This window comes from Netta rufina (assembly GCF_964035555.1).
Source record: "Netta rufina genome assembly, chromosome: 13".
NCBI classification, from domain to species: Eukaryota; Metazoa; Chordata; class Aves; order Anseriformes; family Anatidae; genus Netta; species Netta rufina.
Window position 1 is genome coordinate 7,783,603 of NC_140136.1, and position 24,364 is coordinate 7,807,966.

Below are 24,364 nucleotides of genomic sequence, written 5' to 3' on the forward strand. Positions count from 1 at the left end.
GCATGATAAAACTCCTACAGCAGGAAGATTCACAGCTGTCCAATCCATCTCCTCATCATGAGTAAGCACTGTCATACATATGGTACACAACACTGACCTCAGATCTTTTTCACTCAGATTGCATCTGGTTCTTAATTAGTTTGATTTACAAAATGAAACATAATTGATGCCTTGGCAACATTATTTGTGCTAGCAGCACAAATAAAAAATTAAGAATAAGTGAAGTAAAAGTCTCTTCGGTCATGTATGCATAATAGTATGCTGTATACATGTATATACAGTATTATCCTGGTTTTCCTCACTCACATTTTGTGTTGTTTTGGACTGGGTCATGTTTACATTGATGTCCTGAAATATCTATGTAATTGTGATCAATTTACATAATAGAAAATACTTTTTCTGCAAGGGTATAATGCTGTGGAAATTACTCTTATTTTCCACTCTGTATATACAACTTTTCTGTAGTTGTATAAAGGTTTACATTTGTGAGGGTTGGAAAGAAGTTGTCATCACAGAGCTAAACTAAAACAGTGCTGAAAAATTAAACAGCATTAGGAACAGAACTGCTCCCAGAGAAACACTTTACCAGCAGCAAAACTGTAAAAAGTACAGACGTGCTGGGGAACACAGAAGAGCTGTGAAGAAGAGCCTAGAGATGCCTCAAATTGGACAATTGGCTTACCAGATGGCCCCCTCCTTGCTGGTTCATTCATCAGGTTGGCCTGTCCAGTCGAATGAAGACGTGATGGATCACTTCTGGCTTAGGGCGGAGGAGAGAGGGAATCTGTCTGTCTGGAGCCCTGCATCCTGAATACAGGAGAGGAGTGAATAAGGTTTCAGATGGACAGAATAGACAGAATGGTCAAAGTGTGGAGGAGCTTGGTAGCTGAGGTTAGCCTTTGAAGAGCTGATTCTATTTTTCTGACATTCACTTTCAGCTAGAGCAGCTAAAGGCACCAAGAAGAATTCATCTTGTTTTTTAGCTTATCGAAGTGTTGAAAAGCACACAACCATTGTAAGAAGGTGTAAATCATCCAGATAAGACTAAAAAGTATGTTTGCAGAGGAACTGCACTTAGTCTTCACCTGTTCTGTAGTTCTAATTAGAAGGGAGTCCAGAAAGAGCAGTGATCTGCATGCAAGAAGAAAGATGGGAAAGACAGCAGAAGCAGGTGTCAGTGAAGAAAGTGGCACAAAAAGGATTGGAGTGGAGAAATGCTGGTTTCCCATCCACATGAATGGAATCTTCACTTCAGAAAATAACATCACATCCGTCTACGCCAGAGAAGTTGTTTCAAATAGCACTCAATTGATATTCAACATCAAGGAAAAACAGAACATCAGGGAACAACGGAACATAGTCAATAGCGATGTAAAGTAATAGAAATAGTAAAGAAAAAAGGTGGAAAGGAAGCAGAAAGCTATTAGGTATGAAAGATATATACTGAGAATATTTTCAATCATGTTCTCAGACTAGATGGGACTAACACTACTGTACCATGGGAAGCGTAACCTTACTAGGACTGCAAAACAGTATAGTAGAAAGGAGTTGAATATATAACTTCAACAACAATGTGAAATCATACAATGGAAATGAAAATGCATTCAGTGCCTGGCAAGTCAGAACTTCTGAGCACTACTGGAATGTATTGGGGTCCCTTGGTGATATAATAATTAACTTGAAATTCTACCGGTCTTCTAGAATTTGAGAACTATCAAAAGATGTATAGTACTGATATCCACCTGGCATTGCTTATTACTTTATCACTAGCAAAAAGGGCTCATCTTTGTGATTCTTCAGAAACCACAGGATGACTCCGCATCTCAGAATTCTGTCAGATATGTAAATAAGAACATTGGTTACTTTTCCTATAAAGAATGATCTAAAATATTTCTGATCCAAAGCACTTTCAATCTGGTCAATCGTCTATGGAATAAGGATGAAGAAAGCTAAGTTTAGTAAATACAGAACAGCATTTCCTCTGTTAGAAAAACAAATTATTTCAGGGACTCAAAATTTATTACCTCAGGCAAACACACACCATAGGAAAAGCATTTGTACTAGCTGAATACCACTTTTTGGCTATTGATGGATTGTAAGCTAGAACCTGTCCTTCTCTTTTTCAGGCCAGGATCTTTCTGCCTGCCTGCTCCAATAGTGGAGGAGCTAAGCAGCAGAGTGTTTCTCTTACCACCACACAGCTGGACTGTAATTCTTACTTGCTTTCCAGCACATAGACCAAGAAACACTTGAGACATTACTCTTAGAATTGGGCTTGGACCCAGCAGTGTAATCTAAACTTGTAGATAATACATAGAATGTAGTAGTTTGAGTCTATAAAAAACATTTTGACTTTTACCTGAGAAATGTAATTTTATATCCAAAATATAGGAGTTTTCTGAAATACAATTTCACACCAATATACTCTGAAGCAACAGAACTAAAATGTTCCATAGGACTAAACAGTTCATTATTAACTATACCGTTACAAAAATAGTAATAACTTGAGATTGTTCTGTTATCCTCAGTTTCTATAAATGTTGAACTTTGCTATTTAAACAGCTCCACTTTTAACGCCATGCTGGGAAGAAAAAAAAAAAAAAGGATTGATAGCATGTTATTTATAATATCGTGTTTTTTGTTTTCTTGTTTTTTTTTTTTTTTGTTTTTTTTTTGTTTTTTCTTCATTAAGAGCACTCCTGGAAAACATGACCTGTGTCTGTGGATGGCAGATTGGCACAGAAATCCCAGCTTATAGAACAGTTTGTGTTTGTTGTTTTTTAATACATAGGTATAATTTATTTTTAACTCTACTACTTTCACAACAAATGCATATTGCTATGCAAGCATTCCTTGTGACTTGGGACATATTAGAACTGTACTTTGAAAGTCCAAGTATCGATGTATAAAAATATGGTGTTGATAATTACAGACATCAGAAATATATAAGCATGTGCTTTCCCTGGAGAATTGCTATCATGAAACGCCCTCTGGCATGGATGGCAGCTGGGCCACAAAGTTTCCCAAGGCTCTTGAAAAATTGCATTAAACTGCAAAGAAGAGGATTTACAGCTCCTATCTAAGGGACCATATGGGTGCTGTTATTCTAGATGTTCATTGTACATCCATCAAGAAAAGATGGGTTTAATGATGTCCTTGCTAAGACAATTTGTACTTGAGGTCAGTGGGTTAACTTTGAAATTGGGCAACGTGGAAGGAGGGCAATGAAATAGCAGTGCCTCCTCTTAGCTTTCTGAGGTATATATTTGTAAAGAAAAGTCAATCAAAACCACAGAAGATGCTTTAGCTGGCAGCTGAGACAATGGCAGAGAGACTTATCAAGAAATGCAAAAGGAAACTGATTCAGGGAAAAAAACTCATTTTAGCATGCGTCTCTTGTGGGAACAAAAGACTCGCCCTCCAGGTATGCATTTGACAGATGCTGCTAAAAATATTTTCAGGAAAAAGATGTGGAAAAAAATAGGTTTTATTATATTAAAAGCACCATGAAACAGAAATACTTTCAAAAATTAAGTAGTTCTGATCAGTTGCTTTTATTTTCTTACCTAGGACATCAAAAAGAGAGAGAGGTTGCATGTATTATCTTCTCTAGCAATTTCTAAATAGTTTAGAAATATGTCTTTATTAATGGTGAGGCAGTGATGAGAACTAGCAAATTTTGAATAAGATGTGCAATAGTGTCCAAAGGCATGCAAGCCAGTTAGTGATTGAAGTGATTATAATACCAGGCTATTTCCTTTTAAGTGAATGACACGTTGCCTACTACTTTCAAGGCAGCACAGATCAAGTGACAGATTAAACTTGCTAGATTGGAAGAACAAAAGAAATGGGCATTTAAACATGAATATTCTTGGAGCTGTTACAGGTATCATAAGTATAATAGAGTATTCATGGTTAAGCATAAATATTAAGTTTGATACAGAGAATGAACGGAACAGTTCATCACTGAAGTACAATGAAGTATATGTTTCAATTGGAAAACAAAACAAAACAAAACAAAACAAAACAAAACAAAAAAAACACCACCACCACCAAAAGAAACTCTTTCTTTCTGTTGCACTCATGATAATCAGGTTGGCCCAAAATCAGAGCTCCAGAAAGACATTGAATATTTTGGGGAGAGGGCAGGCTGATTACTTATAAGGGTATTGGACATCTGCAGGAATAAAAATGTGTGCCATTAGGTTGGTTTTCTTAACCCTAAGGACAAGGTCTGCCCATGTTCCAAGCAACCCTGTGATTGCTGCTCCTAAATGAGCCCTAGTTAGAGGTATGTAATACCACATTTACACAGTAGTGATGCACCATTACTTCTGCCAGAATAGCTGTTGCATCAAAGGCACTGTAGAACATTTTATTCAGGGTTTATTCCGTTAGGAAACAGAATTTGGCATGAGAAAAATGGAAATGCAATGGAAACATCTTTTGGGAAAAACTTCAAGTCACTTTATGGCAAAGATGTATTTGCTAGTTTTTGAAAGTAAAAATTGCATTGGCAGCATATCAAAATGTTTACGTCTGTGAAAATGCTTTTAGCAAAAAATTTTGTTCTCACTTGAATAAACTAAGGAAACCATATGAACAGTAGGAATTGGATGCTGACAACAGGTATTGCTGTGAGTGTATTGTTTAGCATGCAGGAGACGATCAATGTACTGGCATTAGATTTTAGGTAATGCTTTGCGAAGACCACTCACCTGAAAAAACAGTCAATAAATGCTAATTCCATTTCCAGAGGTCTCATTTCAAGTTACTGATGCCACGACAGTACAAAATACTTAACAGTCATCTAAGTTCCTGTCAGTGTTTTGTTATTCGTTGTGCTCCTACAGCTTTTTGCGCGAGTTAATTACATTCAGCTAAGGATTCAACAACACATCGCTAGAATGTATCAACATCTGTCTAAACATCAGATATTTTCATCTTAAGTTTTAGGTTCTTGCTGGTTTGAAGTTTGTCAGAAGCACTACACAAAACATTTATTATCATTTTTCCCACTTCTGCTTCTCTCCAGAAACCCAGCACAGAGACGTGAAATGTAAGCGATCAGGCAGTCTGTCTGAGTTTGTGCAGTCAAGGCTTTGATATGGCATAGACTCACAGGTTTAGTCACCTGGATCAACAGAGAAAACATTACGTGATTTCCCCTGTTCCATTAACTTCTTACATTTTTACCACAATTTAATTATTTCTCTTGTGAGGGGATAAAAGTTTATGCATCTGGTAGGCCAAATGTGTTCCTTAGATAACAATTTGAGACAGTAAGATTGTTTTCCTTCAGATTATCAGTAGTTGCCCATTTAGCCAAGGCACAAAACCTAAGAAAAACTACTCTGTAGCAGACATTTGAGCTGGAAAAAGAACAGGAGGAACAGATCAGGAGATATGAGAAATAAAGATCGCTGAGAGATGATCTGCAGACATTTGATACGTATGATGACAGTTAAACTTACATTTTTACATTACTTACATCAGAAAGACACTACAGCCTCTTCAGTTATTTTAGGACATCCTGTCTACACAGAAGACATTGTAAATATGCAAGTTTAACAGCACAAAGAAAGAAAGGATGTTGGTATATCCATTAAAGGAACAGATTCTGCTATGATCACAGGATAATTTTTACAAAACATAATTTAATCTTTGGGAAATAGCATTTGTTTTTGTTTTCTGGTTTCTGATGAAGACATACCATTGTGTCACCCAGTTAAACGGATTTGGCAATAACAAAGTAGTCTATCAGAATATTTGTAGTATAATTGGGGAGCACAGTTAATTACTGAAGTATCTTGTGAACTTGCCTTAGGGCAATCTGGAAAGTATTAACGATAGAATTAGCTCATAGGCAACAGAGTACATGAGTTAATGATTAAGCTTATATCCCATAAAGCAAGATAAAATTCCAAAATACTTCCATCTTAGTATGAGGGAAAGAAACAGAGCATTGCAGCCTTCTTCCCCCAGCAGATGCCAAAATGCATTGTTTGCATACTAGTGACAACAGATCTCATTTTGTGATCATTATTTTGTGAAGTACAGAAGTAATTGCCAAATGTCACAATCCTATCTAAAGCACAAACTAAGAATCCAAAAGGACAGTATTAATTCAGAAAATCTCTTGAGGGGTGCTTTTTGTTACCTCTGCTCTTGAGAGAATTTTGAGAAAGGCAAGATATGAAAAATAACTTTTAAAAATCACTAATGCTGGCAAATAAAAGATCGGGTTTCTGTGTTTTATTTCCTGAGATAATGGAATCTATTTGTAAGATCCATAAGAGGACAGCATTTATTCTGCAGGAATCATGGCAATCTTTGCTGCCTTGAATTAATCCACAGGGCTAGGAACATGAAAGGAAGTCAAGGCTGCGGTGTCACAGTCAGGAAGACATCAAGGATTTTGACCACCAGGGTCAGGAAATGTTTTCCAGTTCCAAGCCTAAGTGGGTTGTGCACTGATCTAATCCTCAGAAACACCTTTCTCCAGAAATGAGAGCAGGTTCTGTTATAGGCATTTTCTTACATTAACAACCCATAGCAAACTGGCTTTTAGACAGTCCAGACATGCATTAGTACAACTAAGTACAACTATTAGTACAACTAAGGAGAATTTTGATTGATCAGTCCTGTTTTTTTTGTTTGTTTGTTTGTTTGTTTTTTAGGATCAATGGAGTTAGTTCACAAATAATCATTGATGCTTATCTGGCAGATATACACAAGCCAAAGTCATGTTCAAGTTCAGTGTTTAAGTGGCAGAACTAAATAAAGATTTAGTAGAGATTTATGATGTTTAAATGATATAAAACCTCACCCCAACCAAATTATACCCTGATTTGGCTTTGACAGGAATATTTGCTTCTTGTGGGAGTTCATGTTCTAGCATCAGCCATGCACTGCATCCCTTGCTGAGCAATGTTGTTAGAAAATAATGATACTTATAGTGGAAATTTTATCTTTGCATGCTGAAGGATTATATCAGAAAAGTCTTTTCAAGTGCATTTTTGCTTCCAGGAGATTTCAGTTGGTGGTTTTAAAAGGATTTACACACATTTAACGAATTAAAATGCACAAAAAATTACCAGCGTAAAACTAAGTGTAGCAATGTTATAATAAAATTAGACTATACGTTATACGGAAAGGTTCCTCACACCCACTCAAGTCAGGAGGCACTTTGCCATTGGCTGTGACTAGAAGTAAGAGTGGGTCTTATATGGGTAACAGATTGGAAGGACAAGGCTAATTAGTGATGTGAGCTAAGTATTTAAACATGAAGAGAAATGCTAAGACCTTTGTTTATTTTGTCATGCTGTGTGGTCCAAACCAACTAACATTCAGGATGCTTAATTCAATTTACACTACTGATGATTATGAAATGGATTTTGAAGAGCTTTTTTTTTAAATCTTCTCCAGCAAGTGCAGAAAACATAGATGGATTTATTAAGTACATGAAAGTACAAATATAAGTAGAGACAAACTTGGTGAATGCTGGAAGAGAAAACATCTAATGAAAAGAAAAAAATCGGTATATATTTAAACAGATTTAAGAACTTAGGTTTTTATAGTATCATATAACAAAATGGTGTCATCTTGGTTGGAACAGCTAGAATAATAAACAGCTAGAATAATAAAAAATGAAAATATTTTCTTTTTGTTTGACATTTCCTAGATTTCTTTTACACTCATGCACATACAATGCTCACATATACATCTTCCTATTAGTAATACAGATTTCATTTAAAATAAGAGAAATAAGAGACTGAACTTAACTAAAATTCTTGACCAGGTGCTATTTAATTAAAAAAAAAAAAAAAAAAAAAAAAAGAGATGAAAAATCTTTGCCAAATATTCAAAAAAATACAAGTACATATAACACCATTTGCAATTATTCCCAGCTCTTTCTCACATGACCTTCAAGTATATGTGTGCCCAAAAAAGTATCTGTCTAAATCTATTGCTTAACAATATTAAATGGGCATTTTTTTCCATCATGCATGAAATTCAACTTCTGTAGTACTATAAAATGATATTATGCCCTTCCAGAAGTGCTGTGAAGTATAGTGATACAAAGTGCCCTTCTGGGCTTTGCTGACCTAGCAGATTCCTCTTTCTAGTAAAAGTGCTTGACTGAAATACTCTGGAACCTTCATGCAGACAATGAACGGGCTTAAAAGGCATTTCCTTTGGGGGATTTAACAGATATTTAATTTTATGTTCCCATCTAAATCCAGTCAATGTAAGACCAACATTATTTATCAACATAGTTTCAGATTTTCACCTTACAGTGTATCGCTGGAATTTCAGTGTAACAGCAATATAACATGCAGCAAATCCATCCTATAAATTTTTATTTAAGGCAATGCGCTGTCTTCTGGATCTAAATCCAGTATTCAATTTACTTTCTTATCTACTGTAAAAATACTGGCAATGGTTTAAGAGATTTAATTAAGGTACCATTAAACAGATTATCTATATTTTAATTGCTCAAGGGACAAACTGTTAAAGTAACTGGAAGTCAACAAGGCAATTTCAACCAAATTAATTCAGGTACACAGTACATATATTTTATATTTACCTTCATTTTTCTTGATGGTGAAATTTGGATTGTTGACCATTTCAGGAAGAAGACTATATAGGAAGTAATGCCCATTTTTAGGATCATCTTTGTCAACAGCACTGACAATCTGAATTACCTGTAACAGAAAAGGGTCTCATTATATATTCACACTCCTGTTAAACATACATATTGTAAAGAACATTCCATTCTATAGAACACATTCTCACTTCTCTATGTGCCAGACTAAAAGTGCAAATGTATAAGCTTGCAAGGCTATTAAAGATGTTAGATTGAAAATCTGAGAAATGGTGACTATGGATCTAAAGTGTTTCCAGAAAGAGGATGCAGAGAGCAAGGAAAGATGGGTATATAAGACAGGCCAGTAAAAACTGCTGCAGTTTAGGCAAGTAATCATTATTCAGCAATAAAGAAGGGGAAGAATGTGATTCAGAAACACTCAAGATGCTTACAGCAGTCTTTCATTATATAGCAATGCTACTTACTGGACCAATATGTATAATATATTTTTAATAATTTCCTCAATGTGAATATCTATAAAATGAATAACTTAACTATAAATATATAATTTTGTAAGTGGAGTTGTGAAAAAAATTTTGTTTGTTTGTTTTTCCCTTAGTTTTAATAAAATCTCAGTTATTCCTGTATTAGGAACACAAGTTTGCTTTGAAAAAAGTTATTAAAAAGTGATTCACAAAATAATGCAGGGCACTAAAGTTAGGATACAAAATTTGGTAGGCTGGTAGGCTAAATTAATTTCAAATTAGGCAACAGTACAAATTTCATTTTTAAATATTAAAATAAAAATAGAAAAAAAATCTGATTCTGTCCAAATTCATACACTTTTGAACTTTTTGAACATTTTACTAACACAATGTTAATAAATAATATTTTATATTGGTTTTATGGCAATGGAAAGGACTATCAATATGTATATTACATATACAATAACACTCAGTATCACAGTCCTCCTTCTGTGTTCTTCAAGACTCAAAGAATAAAATCTTACTAGATAATGACAAGTACTAGCACCAAAACTTAAATATTTCAAATTATTTATATAAAAATGTTTGAGTGGGTTTTGATATAGGCATATATAATTTGTAGGAAATCCTAGGAAGAAAGTTGAGACAATTAATTCCTTGCCCAATCATATATTCTGGGCAGGGAAGATTTATCACCAATAATCTATTGAAAAAGTTTTTGACAGTTCAAATTAGATATAAATAGATTATTATTTTTGATAACTGTATCTACCAGGATGGAAACCTTGATTACCATGATTCACATGCATGTATTAGAAGAAAGGCTGGAAAAAGAAGGCCTAACATAACTTTTTCTTAAAGAAGTAGGTCTCCAGACAGACCTGCTATGTAGCTCTCTAACAGAGAGCTACACAGCATGAAAAAGATGTAAACAGATGTAAAACTATAAGCAGACATCATCTGTCCCACTGCAGAGATGAACCCACTTATATGGAATATTTTCAGCTTGCTCTTTGTAGAGGCATAACAAAACTAAACTAAAAGGAAACTACCCATCTGCGGCTGGTCCAGGGCTGGACTAGGTACTATAAATTCTGCATTTTAGGTAAGAGCAATTTAGAACGGAATTCCAAACAAGTATTTTTGGCACATAGGTTTTATGACTGTTCTGTTTTTCAAACAGTGCTACAATGTAGTAACAATGGGGAAAAAAGAAAATGACACAGCAAAGACTGGAGGATCAACTGCACTTAATAGTTGCTGTTTTTCCAATGATTATGCAATTTAATCTCTGCTGGCTATGCAATTGTTAATTCTTTTCAGCATTGTATAGGAGAGTTGACTGTAAAAATTCTCTTTCCCTAGGATTTCAGTTAACATACCTGTAAGTTGGAAGCCAAAAGCGTTAGTGATATGGGTTTTCAGCTCACCAAAATTTTTTGAAATACACTTAGAATATAATCTAGATTGGAAATTTTCAAGAAACAGAAACTGACCATATTCTTTGCTATTTTTTTTCTTTTCTTTTCTTTTTTTGCTGTTCTTTTTTTTTGTTGTTGTTGTTCTGAAGGAACAGATATATTTTAATGTCCTATAGAATTCTTCCTAATATTTCATTTCTTTCCATCCATTTCCCTCATTGTTTACCAAATAATTCTTTCTCTAAAAATGCACATAAAATTATATGCAAAAGACAGGCTTAGTGAAATACTACAGTTGTTGTGTTACATGCACACATCAAAGAATTAAGAGTTAGTGTTTCCATAGCAACCTTATTTCTTTGTGTGTTTGCATTAAAGTAAGCTCTTAAAAAAAAAAAAAAAAAAAAAAAAAAAAAGGAAAAAAGCATAATATATATACAGTGATAGAAAGCTGCTGTAGCTTTTACTCTATAGGAGTGAGAAAAGTCCACTAATTCTCATTACCACATTTTAATATGCTGAGGAACATGATTTACTGGTCAGTGTTGTGTGATAGTGTAATGGAAGATTATTTATCTTGATTTGTTGTACATAATGTGGTAGAGGAACTTCTAGAGCTGTCCTGCCATCCCTATCACTATAGATTTCTTTTTTTTTTTTTTTTCCTAGTAAAAAAAATGCAGAACAAAGGTGTTTCATATAATGAAACTGGTCTATAATAATAATTAAAATGAAAACTGATTTCTGAACTGCTTATCTGTAAGCACTAGAGTGAAAGTTAACATCCCTTCAGCTGTTAAATCTTGAAATTTTTGAAATTATTCCAAATAAATTTTCAACTTTGATGTTATATTAAAAATTCATGTATATATTTGATTCTGTACATATACTTACTAGGAACACAGTAAATGAGCATATTTTGCTTAACAAGCAACTCTGGATTGAAATTAATACTTAAATGATCCCCTAGGACAACTCAGCATTATAGTCTGCAAATTTGTATTACATTTCTACATAGCCAAATATGCCTGAAAAAATATGTATAAAGATTACCAGTATAATCATAATGAATGATGTAGAAGGATAAATAGAAAAACAAAGTTATTATCAATGTGACTACACATTGTGTACATGTGACTTTAATATATGATACTGTGTAGAAGTCTTTCCCTGTGATGCAACTTGTCTGAATCAAAACGGTTCCTTATAATTACTAAGCTCTTCCCTACTTCTCTCAAAACTGTTCTGCCTACTCTGAAAAAAATTCTGTAGTTACACTGGTGCTTATGGTTCTCTCTTAATTACTTTGTATATTCATAACACTATGAGCAGTAGACTTGTTATGGTACAATTTTTACTTTGCCTTTTCACCTAGGGCCAGCCATTTACTGCTAGAACCTGCATGTTGCCCTTTGCATGAATTTTACCTCTTCAGGGAGACAAAGATCTATCTGAAGATTTCTAACATCAGAAAAAGCCAATCCATGCTATTGGGATAACTAAATAGAATAGAAATAAATGGTGAGAGACTCAGGGAAAATTGGATTTGGTTTTACACTGGCTTAGTTTACACACAAGGGTAAGCACTGGCACATGATTGTCTATGCTATTTAAGTGTATGAAAATTCTGTAGCTTTGTTTTGAGCAAACAGCACTTTAGTGGAGAAAACTGGGTCTGGACCTAGGAACAGTGTGGGAGGAACTTTCCTTTATGCAGCAATACAGATGTTCTATTCTAGGAGTAGGGGAAAACAGTGTTCTGGCTTTAGCTTTATGTAAATGGATGAGCTGGTTCATTGTTAGATTAGAAGTACTGCAACAGTATGTTCAAATCTGTTTTTCTCCTGAAACTGACAAAGAACACTTATAGCAACTTTTCTTTGTGTGTAAAAATGCACAAGGAGCACAGGAATATGTGCATGGACAAACATTTCCTCTTTTCCTCCCTTTCCTTTCCTACTAGCTGTACTACTGTTAGAGGTAGGTTAAAACAAAGCAAGTGCATCTGGCAACGTTATACATCAACAGTTTTTAATACATTCTGTCACATCACCAGCAGCTGCACTTGCCACTCGCAATTATATCAGAACCCAAAATAGAACACTTAGAAACTGAACGGGAATAGAAGGTTCAGTCAATATATTTAGGGGCTGCAAATAATGTCTCAGAGAAGGTTCAGATGTAATCTCCTTTATGGTGATTCAAATTTGATTTAAACTTATATTTAAGCTGAACTGTAAATGTAAATACATTGAAGTACCATAACACAACTGTGCCTTTTCTGTATATGTAACATTTCAGTTTAAACTTTGAAGAAACATCCAAATTAGGCTTTTGCTACTATGTAAATGGTGGTTCTCACATTAACTGTTTTGTAGCAGTGACATATTTTGTTTCTGGAATTCTACATCTGGACTGACTAATATGATTTATTCCAAAATTTGAATATAGAATAATGAGCACAAGAAAAAATAACCCAGTAGTATAGATACAGAAATCTTTACTGGAACAAATATATTTTAAATGACAACTTTTATTCAGAATCTAACCTTGATTATTCTGGACTGCTGCATACTTACTGTCCCCTTAATGTTATTTGATTAAAACAGAATAAATTGCAGGATCAGTGACACCTCATCCATGCTGGTAGCATACTGAATAACCATGTATAAAGTTCACATGAGGATTCATGCTCAAGAGACGAGACATCTGCCGTCAGATCAAGGATGAGGTTGAAGAATAACATATGGTTTAACAAAAGTTGTCCATAAATACTTAAACAAAAACCGCTTTTAGCAGCTGACTGCCAATTATGTCATTTATTGTTTTATTCCAAAGTGAAAATGGTGGAAAGATATTTCAAATCTCTTAAACCTGAAATTTGATAGATAAATATATCCAGAAAACACAATGCAACGTATCTTGCTGACTTCAGGGAAGCTTACTGAGCCCTGGATAAAGCTATTCTCATTACGATTTAATATATCATACAAAACATAACTACTCAGCATCTGAAATCCACCCTGAGCAAACAGAAAACCACTCTGAACTAGAGGAACTTCAGTACCAACTGTAACATAACTGTCTGCTGAGAAATGTCTGCACTTCAGGGTACATTTCAATAATCTTTTCAGTGGTTAGACAGAATTTTTCTTTCTTAAGTGACACCTTTTTGACACCTTTTTAATTAACAAAAAGGGGTGCTAGAGAGTCAAATCATCAGTAACAATCCAGATTTGATAGAGGTAGATCATCATACTACTATATAGGTTGTCATTTAGTAGTACTAAAATAATATAATTTATAACTTCATTGTCAGGTAACCTACTTTGGAAAGTAGTGAATTCAATGCCTAACACCCACGAGACACAGGAATAGTTGGATTAACAAGTCTAGTGTCATGCTGTCAGCTGCTGTTTATTTAAATAAAATGTCACAAGCTGGAAATAAAGTTTAAAAACAGTGAATTGCTATAACATACTGTATTTCTCAAGTTGGACAAAAGTTAAATCTCAGTTACTGCCTTGTTTTATGAAAGTCTAAATTTTCTTCAATCTTTACCTTGCAATTTATATGACAAGAAATAGTCTTCCCTTATTCTGTACATTTGTCATAAAAATGGATGCTCTTTAAGAAATCTGTTTAATTTCCCTTGAAAAGAGCTACAGGTGTTAAACCTTGCTTTTGAAGTCTAGTTACATTTATTTTACCTTGTAGTGTTTTGTAAATTTCTTTGCCACCAGTCTAATTTCATCAAATTAAGAAGGAAATAACGTGCAAAATCATTTATTTTTTTCTTCCCTGAGACGTAAGAAAAATGTGGAACTCAAGTTCTCCAACACCCTGTCTCTCTTTTAACACATTAAACTTGTTTACAAATTACCTGACTTTCCACCAAGTTCTGGTTTTCTTTCTTTTTTTTTTTTTTTTTTTTTTCTTTTCTTTTCCAATTTTCATAGAAAACTGAGTAAGAATTAGATTGAAATAATAACTGAGATATAGACAGAGGAAAATGGTTTTATTGTTTTAAGTTTTTCTTCTAAATTATACCTATGACAAGCTGCAATATAGTTCAATGTCTGAAATGAGATTCAGGCTGAATTATATTTTTAACTATTAAAGTACATGAATTTATGAAGTGATGAGCTCCATCAAAAAGACTGGAAACAGTGGAAGCTTAAAGGCTTTAGATATTTCTTCTGGATATTGACACACCATTACTTTAAAACTTAAAAAAAAAAAAAAAAAACAAAACATATATGTCCATGTATAGAAAGATCTACCAGAGAACATGATCACAGATATATCTTAAATGAATATTTATAGTAAGCAAGAACATAGGCACATATTTTGGGAATAATGATAAGACAAATTGTCAGGAAGAAACTGCACCCCGTTCTCTCACACAGAATTACTCAAAAATTACTCAAAAATAAATTACTTCAAAAACCGTGGAGATACTTACTTGTCCAGGCTTCCCGTTCTCACATAAAAATGCTTCATGTTCTGACGCAAACTCAGGAGCATTGTCATTTACATCAAGAACTTTGATAGCAACAGGCACCCGGGACACTTGACTGTGGTTCCCTAAGAAAAGAAATCAGCATAAAAGTTAAACAGATTTAATCTGGGTTTGACACAAATTCTTCAATAGAAACCATACTGTCCATGCTTGATTGGGTTGTCTTATCTGTAATGGATTGTAGAGTTAGAGCATGAGATAAAGATGGATGGCCAGTATTTTATGGTTGAAAAGAATAAATACACCCCTATTGTAAACAGCGTTTGTTGGAGATTAGCTCAGTGAAGACACTTCTTGCACTAAATTGGTAAGATTTTTCTTTGATGAAGTTTGTATTGTTTTATTGATAAAGTCCATTATACATGGAAAAGGGAAGGCTGTAAACAACAGAGATTTATTTCTTTGTTTATCTTTGGCAGAGCACAGAGCATTTTACTCTATTAGTATTTCTGACTGCACATCTATTATTTCTTCATTATAAATACTATTAATGTGGAGACCCACATTGTGAAAAAAGAACGTTGTAAGACTGACATAGGTAAAACTAGATTGCACTTTGGACTAGTAAAGTGCTTTGATTCATGTGCAGCTAACCAAAAATATAACCTGTGATCATTGTTCTTCACTGAAATAACACCTCATCATTTATAATATAAAACCATTTTGCATAAAGGAGTTTATCATTGTAGAGTAGAATAATCTTATTAAGCTGTAAGTAAAGACAAGCTAAAGCAACAGTTTGCATTCTACTTTGAATAAATTTCACTCCGTTTCTAGTCTTTTCTCCAATTCAGCATAGTTAGTTTATTTTAAGAGGCTATTAATAAATATTTTAGGTTTTATGATTTTTCCCCAAAAAGCAAATACATGAACTTTACTTAAACTGAGAAGACTAGCTGATTTGAAGTTTTAAAAAATGTTCTAGAGGACATGCATGCCTGTGCAAGTAACCCAATCCTAGTTTCAAAATCCATTTTTTACTGAATATAAGCTTACAGCACAATATTTTATTGCGCTTATAAATTAACAAATTGAATAATTGCACGCTACATGAATTAAACTGCAGATCAGACTAATTTAGGTATGTGCTTTCACCTAAATTCTTACTACAGGTGAAAAAGCTCCTGTGTTAAGAGTCAGGGGTATCAATGTTCTTATGTGACAACTTAGCAGTCTATATGGGTTCCATTTTCTAACAATACAGAACTGACTTAGGAGAAAAAAGAATTAATTCTTGGGAGCAGGAAAGAAGTTGCTATTGACTTGTACTCCGTGTACCTGTAATAATAAATTTTAAAAATTAAAGTAGGTTAGGCTTTGCCAGTGGACTGGAGGCCAGTGATGTGGCTGGTAGCAGTCCTACAAGTGGTAAAGATGATTACAGGAAGAACCACAGAATAAAGTCTATTTTTGTGTTTTCCATCAAAGTTAGTTGTGTTGTGACTTAATCAAATCCTTCCTCTTGCATATTTTTTTTTCCTTGTATGCTAAAAACAATCATAATTTTTGAGGCTTCATCTATAAAGGCGTTACACTTGCTGGATGGCAGGAAATACTCAAATTCCACCTGTATTGTATATGAAGGATTACAGGACATCAGACTTTAAATACTTCCCATTTGAAGGAGTCACAAGTTTTAGTTTTGAAAAAGATGTGTTACGGAAGAGAAAGAACCTTCCCCCACCTCTGAAATATTATAAGAATAATATTTATATCAGTTTCACATCATATGATCTTACTTATTAATAGGTGAGGTGAACACTTATGCCATGAAATAATAATGTATTTGAAGTCAAATAAATGTTAATATGCAAATAATGAATTCTGAACATTTAAAACACATTTGATCTTAACTTGATAAAAATAAAGACAATGAATTTCTAGCTTATCAGAATTCTCAGCACTAGTGTCATATTTAAACACTAAAGATTTACTTTTATCTAAATTAATGAAATGATGGCAGTTCAAATTTTAAAGACATTACAGAAAAATGTAATTAATTAGATAAGCTTCTAAAGAAATTATTCATGTCCCCTGTGACTGCCCCCAAAATGTTTGTCTTTCATCAGAAATACAAACATTAAATTTAAAGATATTATAATTAGAAACTTGATGAGAATTCATTTAAAAAATTAATCTACTAAACACAAGAGAGGCCCAACTAGTTGTTTGGAAATCTCCAAACAAGGGGATACCCGCTACCTATTAGGGTTCTTGTGATTTTGATGAAATGTATTGCTGAGAAAGAGAGGTGGTGAGGGAATTTTATCTACTGCTTGTACTGCCGACCACATGAACACATTGTATTATTTTGTCATTGCAGATTTTTCAATGGATTTTCACTTCATACTAAGTGAAAATAAATAAATAATCACCATAAATAAAAATCACTCTAAGTATGCTTATTAAAACAAACTTATGAATTCTCACTGAATAAATCCTATTTTCACTTGACAATGAGAACACTGACAAGATAAAACAACTCCATCCGCCCATGTTCATACTTTAAGTGTCTGCAAACTTCAGTGGTAGAACATGTATGCTGAGGATGACCTTCTCAAGTTTAAATCCATTGCTGTTAGCAGTGCCCACTGTCTTTGTTTCCTCACAAAAAGTAGGAAACATTTGAAGTTGATCCATGCTGATGTATTAGAGCAAAAAAATGTTATGTTTGCATGGGTAGCTGTCCTAGAAATTTTAGTTTCATTCACATAAATCAGCTGTTGAAAGCATTGGCAGTTTCTGAACTGCCTGTTAATCCTTGACTTCTGCCAATGTCCCCTTCCTAGGAGATATGCTCTCCTTGTTCACCTCCACAGACAGTTCTTTCCTCTCAAACATTCACCCAGGAATCTACCTTTGAGTCTTGCAATACAAATACGTGTACATCATTAGGGCCATCACTTGAGAAGCAATGTCTTAGTTAGAAAATTTAGGACATTGAAGCATTCTATTTAAAAATACTGAGCAAAATTTCCACTAGTCTAGTTTACCAAAATCATTTTCAGGGTAAAGCTGCACAGAAGGATTTAGTTTCTAATTTCAAATATATTCAGCTAGTCTTCTGTGGACAGCACTGCCACAGCAGAGCACGTAGCTATAAGAAACACATATGCAAATTGTGTAGATAATTTCCTAAAAGTATAGCTCTTTTATGTGCTGCACTGAAGTATCAATTACTGTTCACAGTTCTAACATCCAGCAGTCTGCTGTAGATGAGCACAATGCACACATGGAAAAAAAAAAAAAATATATATATATATATATAGACAGGCAAGACAGGTATAAGGCAGGTGTGATTCAATGACAAAATAAGTAGTGGAATGAATTGGTAATAATAAAGAAATTTCCAAATATAAGCTTATAAGTCCATGTGAACTTAAAAATGTATATTGAAAGGTTTAAAAGCTTTTAAGATGCCTTCTGCTCTTCTTTTAAGAAGCTCTTCTGTTTTTCTCCCTAGTTCTCAAATTGTATTTGAACTTCAACTGCTTCAATTATGCACCTTGCTAGTAATCATCTCTGAGTAAGATACCATTGAAACACTCAGGATTAAAAAGTGCTGCAGTTTGATACAAAAAGATGAGATAATCAAATTATCAAATAATTCAGATGAGATAATCAAAATCAAATAGAAAAAAAAATCCTATGTTCAAGGCATTTAGTGTCTCCAAACTTAATTTTTTGTAGGTTGCAGATCAATTCTAGTTCTTACTAGTCAACTTCTTTCATCCTTCCTGAAAAAAACTACGTATTTGAGAAGAACGTGTATCACCGGAGATTTCTAATGCAAAGCATAGAAATGTTAACATCATTCCTAGATGCAGCAAGTAATACTAGGAGTAGTTAGACCTTAAAAACAGATTTGGGGTCTTATTCCATAGCTGGCAGCATATAATGCCAGTATTCAGTTCCCATAAGCATTTCTTAAATGCTTCATAAATATGCTTAAAACACTTCTCTACTGTCTTTCCTTGATAGATATATGTACCAGTTATCTTAAAGAGCAGTGGTCTTTACAAAAGAGAATTACTGGCTGAAAAAAAAAAAAATCATCATTTATTTAACACAAAGAAATCCAGTATCATCCACTTCTCCCTTATTTAATTAAAGCATCCAAATCACATCAAGGTTCTCTTTAAAAAGTCATAAACTGTCTTGCATTTTAACTAAAATGAAGTACCTGAATAAAAGGTAGACTCCTCAAAAATAACACATCTTTTATTATTATTATCATCATCATATGGCTTGGAAATAGCTATTTCATGCTTCTCTGATTCAGTGAAATTTCTACTCTAATAATATTTTAAATTAGAAGTCCTAGTTCTAACAGAGAAATCAAAACAAAATCTGAATCACTGACTTACTAAAAACAATAGCACTTGTTTTACATCTTTCATACTTCAAACTTATTAAGTTGTATTTTAACAGATCTGTTCCCCATGCATTTATCAAGGTTTTATCTGATGATTTTAGTAAGATAATCTACATGCAGGACAAGTTTATTTTTCCTTTTTGGCTTTATGTTGTCATTTTCTTTGTGCAATCATTTACCTCTAAAACACTGCAGCTTCTAACAATTCTTTTGCCATATAAAACTGACAACTCTGCTTCAAGAATCCTGTGAAACAGAGATGCTATTGTGAAACTGAAACTTTATTTATGTTGAAGTTTAACTGTAAAAATCATATATAGCAATAAATACTGTGTTCATTTGTCTGAAGTGTTGTGTAATGATCTGATTCAAAAGAGATTGACTGCCTGATAGAGACTCTGAAATTCTTTTAAAAATAACATACCATAAGCTATTTTTGAATTTAGATAAAATTCAAACAACCAAACCAGAAAGAAACAAATAAACAGGACTGGTCACCACAAAGACTTAAGAACACTCCCATTCTTAAATTTTTAAAGGATGAGAAAATACAAAAAATACTGAAAGTTGTGGAGTATCTGTAAAATAACATAAACATATCAATGCACAGTAGAATGCATTCTGAATAAAATGCTAAGACAAGAAACAAACCCTTATTCAAAATTTATATTTATTTCAGCACACTGTAACATATCAGAGGAGTACAGATTTTGGTGAGCCTCTGCATGTTCATATGTGTAGGAAGGGGGGAGAAACAATAAGATACGAAACATATTTATTGGTTTATTCCAAACATATTTCTTGGTTTATTCTATGGGAGAAAAATAACAATGGTATTGAAAAGTTTTGTCACCTTTCAGTAGATCCCTCAGTTTATTTTATTATGGTCTACAGATGAAAGAGGAACAAGTCAAGAACAAAGCTATGCTACCGTCTGTTTTTATTTCCTCATGAATAGACTGTCAATTTTAACCAAGGATTTGCTCAAAATACTCCACTTCCTTCAGTTTTGTTCACTTTTCCACCTCTCATTGCTATGAAAAAAAATCCTGCAAAATGCATGCTTCCACATTTGTATGGACAAATCAAGGAGAACCATATATAGTGACTAACCAGGTAGAATATGTGTTTTAACTGCATATTGTGGAAAGGAGGACAAGGGGGGTGGGTGGGAGGGAGATCTGAGGACAGGCTACATTTTCAAGCAAATGACTTCAAAGATGAATTTGTATTTAAAAAGTAATTTCACCTATAAAGAGTGACTAAGATCTACCTACCTTTAATAAATACATAAAATGTATGGATTACGATAAAAGGACAGATTATACTTTCAGTTTGCTGCTAATATAAAAAGAGAAAAGAAAGAGTAAAATTTCTGTGATAGATGGACAAGCCATGACAGAAACCATTTCTCACATAAAGCCATACTCGTCGAGCCTCACTCAGATACTCATTTTCTTTTTCTGTGTTTTTGTTTGTTTAGTTGATTTTGCTTTAGGGCACAAAAGACATACAAAAATATTTAATATAGCCTATAATGAATAGAAAATTTGAATCAGTTACCTGAAATTTGCAGAAAAATGAAACATGTCTGCAAAAAGACCAAACACCATTTTCTTATCAGTGACATTCACCTAACTCAGCACAAAGTCCTTTGCTTGCCACTGTAGTAGCAAAGTAATTCAAAATGACTGCTTTTGTATTTACTTTTCCCTTTCACTTCAAGGTCTGATTCCACTTCTACTGAAGTTAATCAAATCTCTTTTACTCTGAAAGTTTAATCAAGTCCTTGTCCTTAATATTACATGATCTATTTCCTACATTTAAAGTAATATAAGAATTAAAATTTAAATATAATTTAAATTAAAGCTATGGCCTCAAATTGGTACTTTGTTAACTTCAAACGATCAACATGGGTATATAAACTTGATAATAAAACAATATATATATGTATTAAAGTATATTATTTTCATATAGACAATATATATTGATGGAATCAGCTCCCATTTTGCATATCTGAGGGCAGGGAATCATTTAACATTCAAATGCAAACTCTTTGTTATTTTTCCACCATTTTCAATGGTTACCATTAAGCTGTGTAGTTATTCATCAGCCTAACAAATAGTAACTCTATAATTACCTTTGATCCTTGGTGAATTGAAAGATCCATTTGCAAAACTGGGAAATGTTTGTTATTCTTTGTAGAAGTATCATATTTTGCTTGGTGTATATGCATGACTGTGTCTTGTTTGAATGCATAAAGAGAGATCAAGAGGGCTCGGAAAGGCAAAATTAGATTGGAGCAGTAAAACACCCCCTCAAATGCAGTTTACAGTTGTGAAGTGTCTCCTACCAAAACCCTAGCTATATGAGAAAACCAAAAGATACCATTCTGTTTAAATTTTGCCATCCAAGTTAAAGAGGAAAAGTTACCTGGTGCTGCAATGTGACTGAGAAACAGGGTCCATGGTAAGATTTGTCATTAACTGAGCAGAAGATAAACCAATGATATGAAACCTAAGTCATATCAATCTTAGAGCTGGAGGGGAATGCCAAGCCTAGGCAACCCTCCCCTTGTGCCCCTTCCCATAAACCCAACAACCCAGAAACTCAAGTTTCAGGTTATCATAAGTCACTTTCAATGGTAGTCTCCCTTAACTCACAGTATTTGTGTTTTGAAAAATCCACCTCAGGGTTCACCTCTTTCTATTCTTTCTCATGGACTTGGAAAATAAAATGCTAGAAGATATACTAGATATTAGATGTACTAGGTAACGTGAATGCTCATTACATTTAACCTACATACTGCATAAGAGAGTGATTAGACTGCATGGGGTATGCACAAGGAGAGAGACGAATGAATATTAAAGTCGGAGGAACAAAGGGATGGGGTAAGGCTTGAAAAGAGATTTAGAAGGGGCATCCTAATCAGAAACTATAGCACCTTTTCAATATTTGAGTAGCAATTACGGGTACTTGTCTCTTGTCAGAAGCTCTGGTTGCAAACAGCATGTCCTTAGAGACTGTTCTTCTGCATATCTAATTTTGACCACAGTGAGCTTTATATTCATAGTGACACATAATCAAGTTATATGTGACACATCAATATGAGTAAACAAATACATAATTCAAAATAAATTATTAGTATAGCTGCTTAAGCGGGTTGTATTGGAAGCTGCTATAGTCATGTCAGGTTCATGACAATGAAAACAATGCTGTTTTATTCACAGATCCTAAATAAATCCTCAAGGAAAAAAAAATTGTACACTGCCAGCATCCTTCCACCCACACATCTATCCAGAGACCAAACTGAAACAAATGTTGGCAGAAAACAACCTATATTTCTGATACAGTATTGTTATTCAGCCCTATTTTTCTCTAACGAGGATGCAAGTCAGGCTGTAGTTTGCAGCTATGTCATTTTCAGTAAATTAACTGCATTATATATGTAAGAGGTGAACTATTATGAGTATGGAAATTAACAATACGGTTTAAGTTTTGACAACTATTAACAGTGGATTTACAAACCAAAAAGAAAGGAAGGTTACAAATGTTTAGAGTTACACAGTTACTTTTTTTTTTTTTTTTTTTTTTCAAAATCAATGCAAATAAAAGAAAAATCCAGATCAGTTAACATGATAAAAATATATATATATCACTTCAAGAATAAGCAATAGCAAAACTAATCACAACTGAAACCTCCAGAAACATCTGCAACTAGGAAACACTATTCTATAGACCCTCAATTTTAGCAAAAGGCAGTCTACTCTAAGCTTCTGAAAAGCTTTTTTCACTTCCTTGTGGCAGCTACCAATAAGAAGGACAGAAGAGTTAGGAAAACAGGGAACCACAGAAAACTATTGGGAAACACATAGAAAGAGAATATCCCGAGTTGAAAGGGAACCATAACAGAGACTCACAGTTACAGTGTGATGGAAATGCTACTAGATGATTACTTCTTGTAGATCCCAGCACCACATACCTAATTAGGATTCCAGATTTTTGGAGGCAGTGTAATGCCTTAATTGTTGTGAGGAAGGAATAGGTTTTCATTTCTAAATATCACATTGAGAAAAACGTCTAGAAAATAATATGGTGCCATTAAGTGGCAGAATAGGATCTGCCTCAAAAAATAAACCGGTGAACAGGCAGGGAGAAAATTATTTGAAGAAAAGTTTAAGTCACAACAAATATACAGGGACACAATTTGTTGCTGTGTTGCTTGATTCCACGTTAATCAAGAGAACCGTGCTAGCATGAAAGAGTCAGAAATCTGGCCCACACTTTAGAGCAATTACATTGTTAATATGCTAATACATCATGCATATTAAAATGTTATAAAACATTGACTCAGATATGCAAGGTCTTCTTGTCAATTATAATTAGCTTTGAAACTTTATAATGACTAACAGCAATAATAACAATAAGCAGACTGATAGAGAATAAGACGTCTGGAATATTTTGGGGTTACTTTTACTGTAAATGATTTCATGAGTGAAGTCAAATAATTAATAGCCCAAATAAAACCTCTCTCTTCCTTACTGTTAGTCAAAACATCAAAATACTTTAATAAAACTTTTTATTAAACAAGACCTTATCATAGAAGTATTTAAATTTAATCATTTTTAGAGCTCATATTCCTTCCTGGGACTAACTTTCTTGATAGTGTAATTTATTGATCTTATGTTTCCCTTCATGGATAAAATATTGCTCTATGGGCTTGACTTGAATCAGATTCTAGAAGTTTAGCAATCAAAAATTCATACTTGCACACCACCAGCAAAAAGGTGTCCCCAGCATACCTGTATATACCTTTTAAAATCCTCTGTTTTTCAGACAGAAAATACCATCATTCTTTGCCAATCAGAAACTTTACTAGAAGCTCAAAGCATACTGCTCTGAGTAGAGTCTTTATTCTAGGGAAAAAAAAAGTGCTTAAAGAAGATTGACTAAAAAAAGAATAATCCAGTT

At 33.7% G+C, this 24,364-nt stretch overlaps 1 protein-coding gene across 1 annotated transcript in view; it reads right to left on the bottom strand.

Annotated features, from left to right (window-relative positions):
* Positions 1 to 24,364, bottom strand: part of CDH8 (cadherin 8) — a gene marked incomplete at both ends in the record, with an annotated part of 134,421 nt that overhangs the window by 17,601 nt on the left and 92,456 nt on the right. The window contains 2 exons of the mRNA XM_084294406.1: positions 8,591 to 8,708; positions 14,962 to 15,083. Coding sequence (XP_084150532.1) covers positions 8,591 to 8,708; positions 14,962 to 15,083 — 240 coding nt within the window. The remainder of the gene's footprint in view (positions 1 to 8,590; positions 8,709 to 14,961; positions 15,084 to 24,364) is intronic.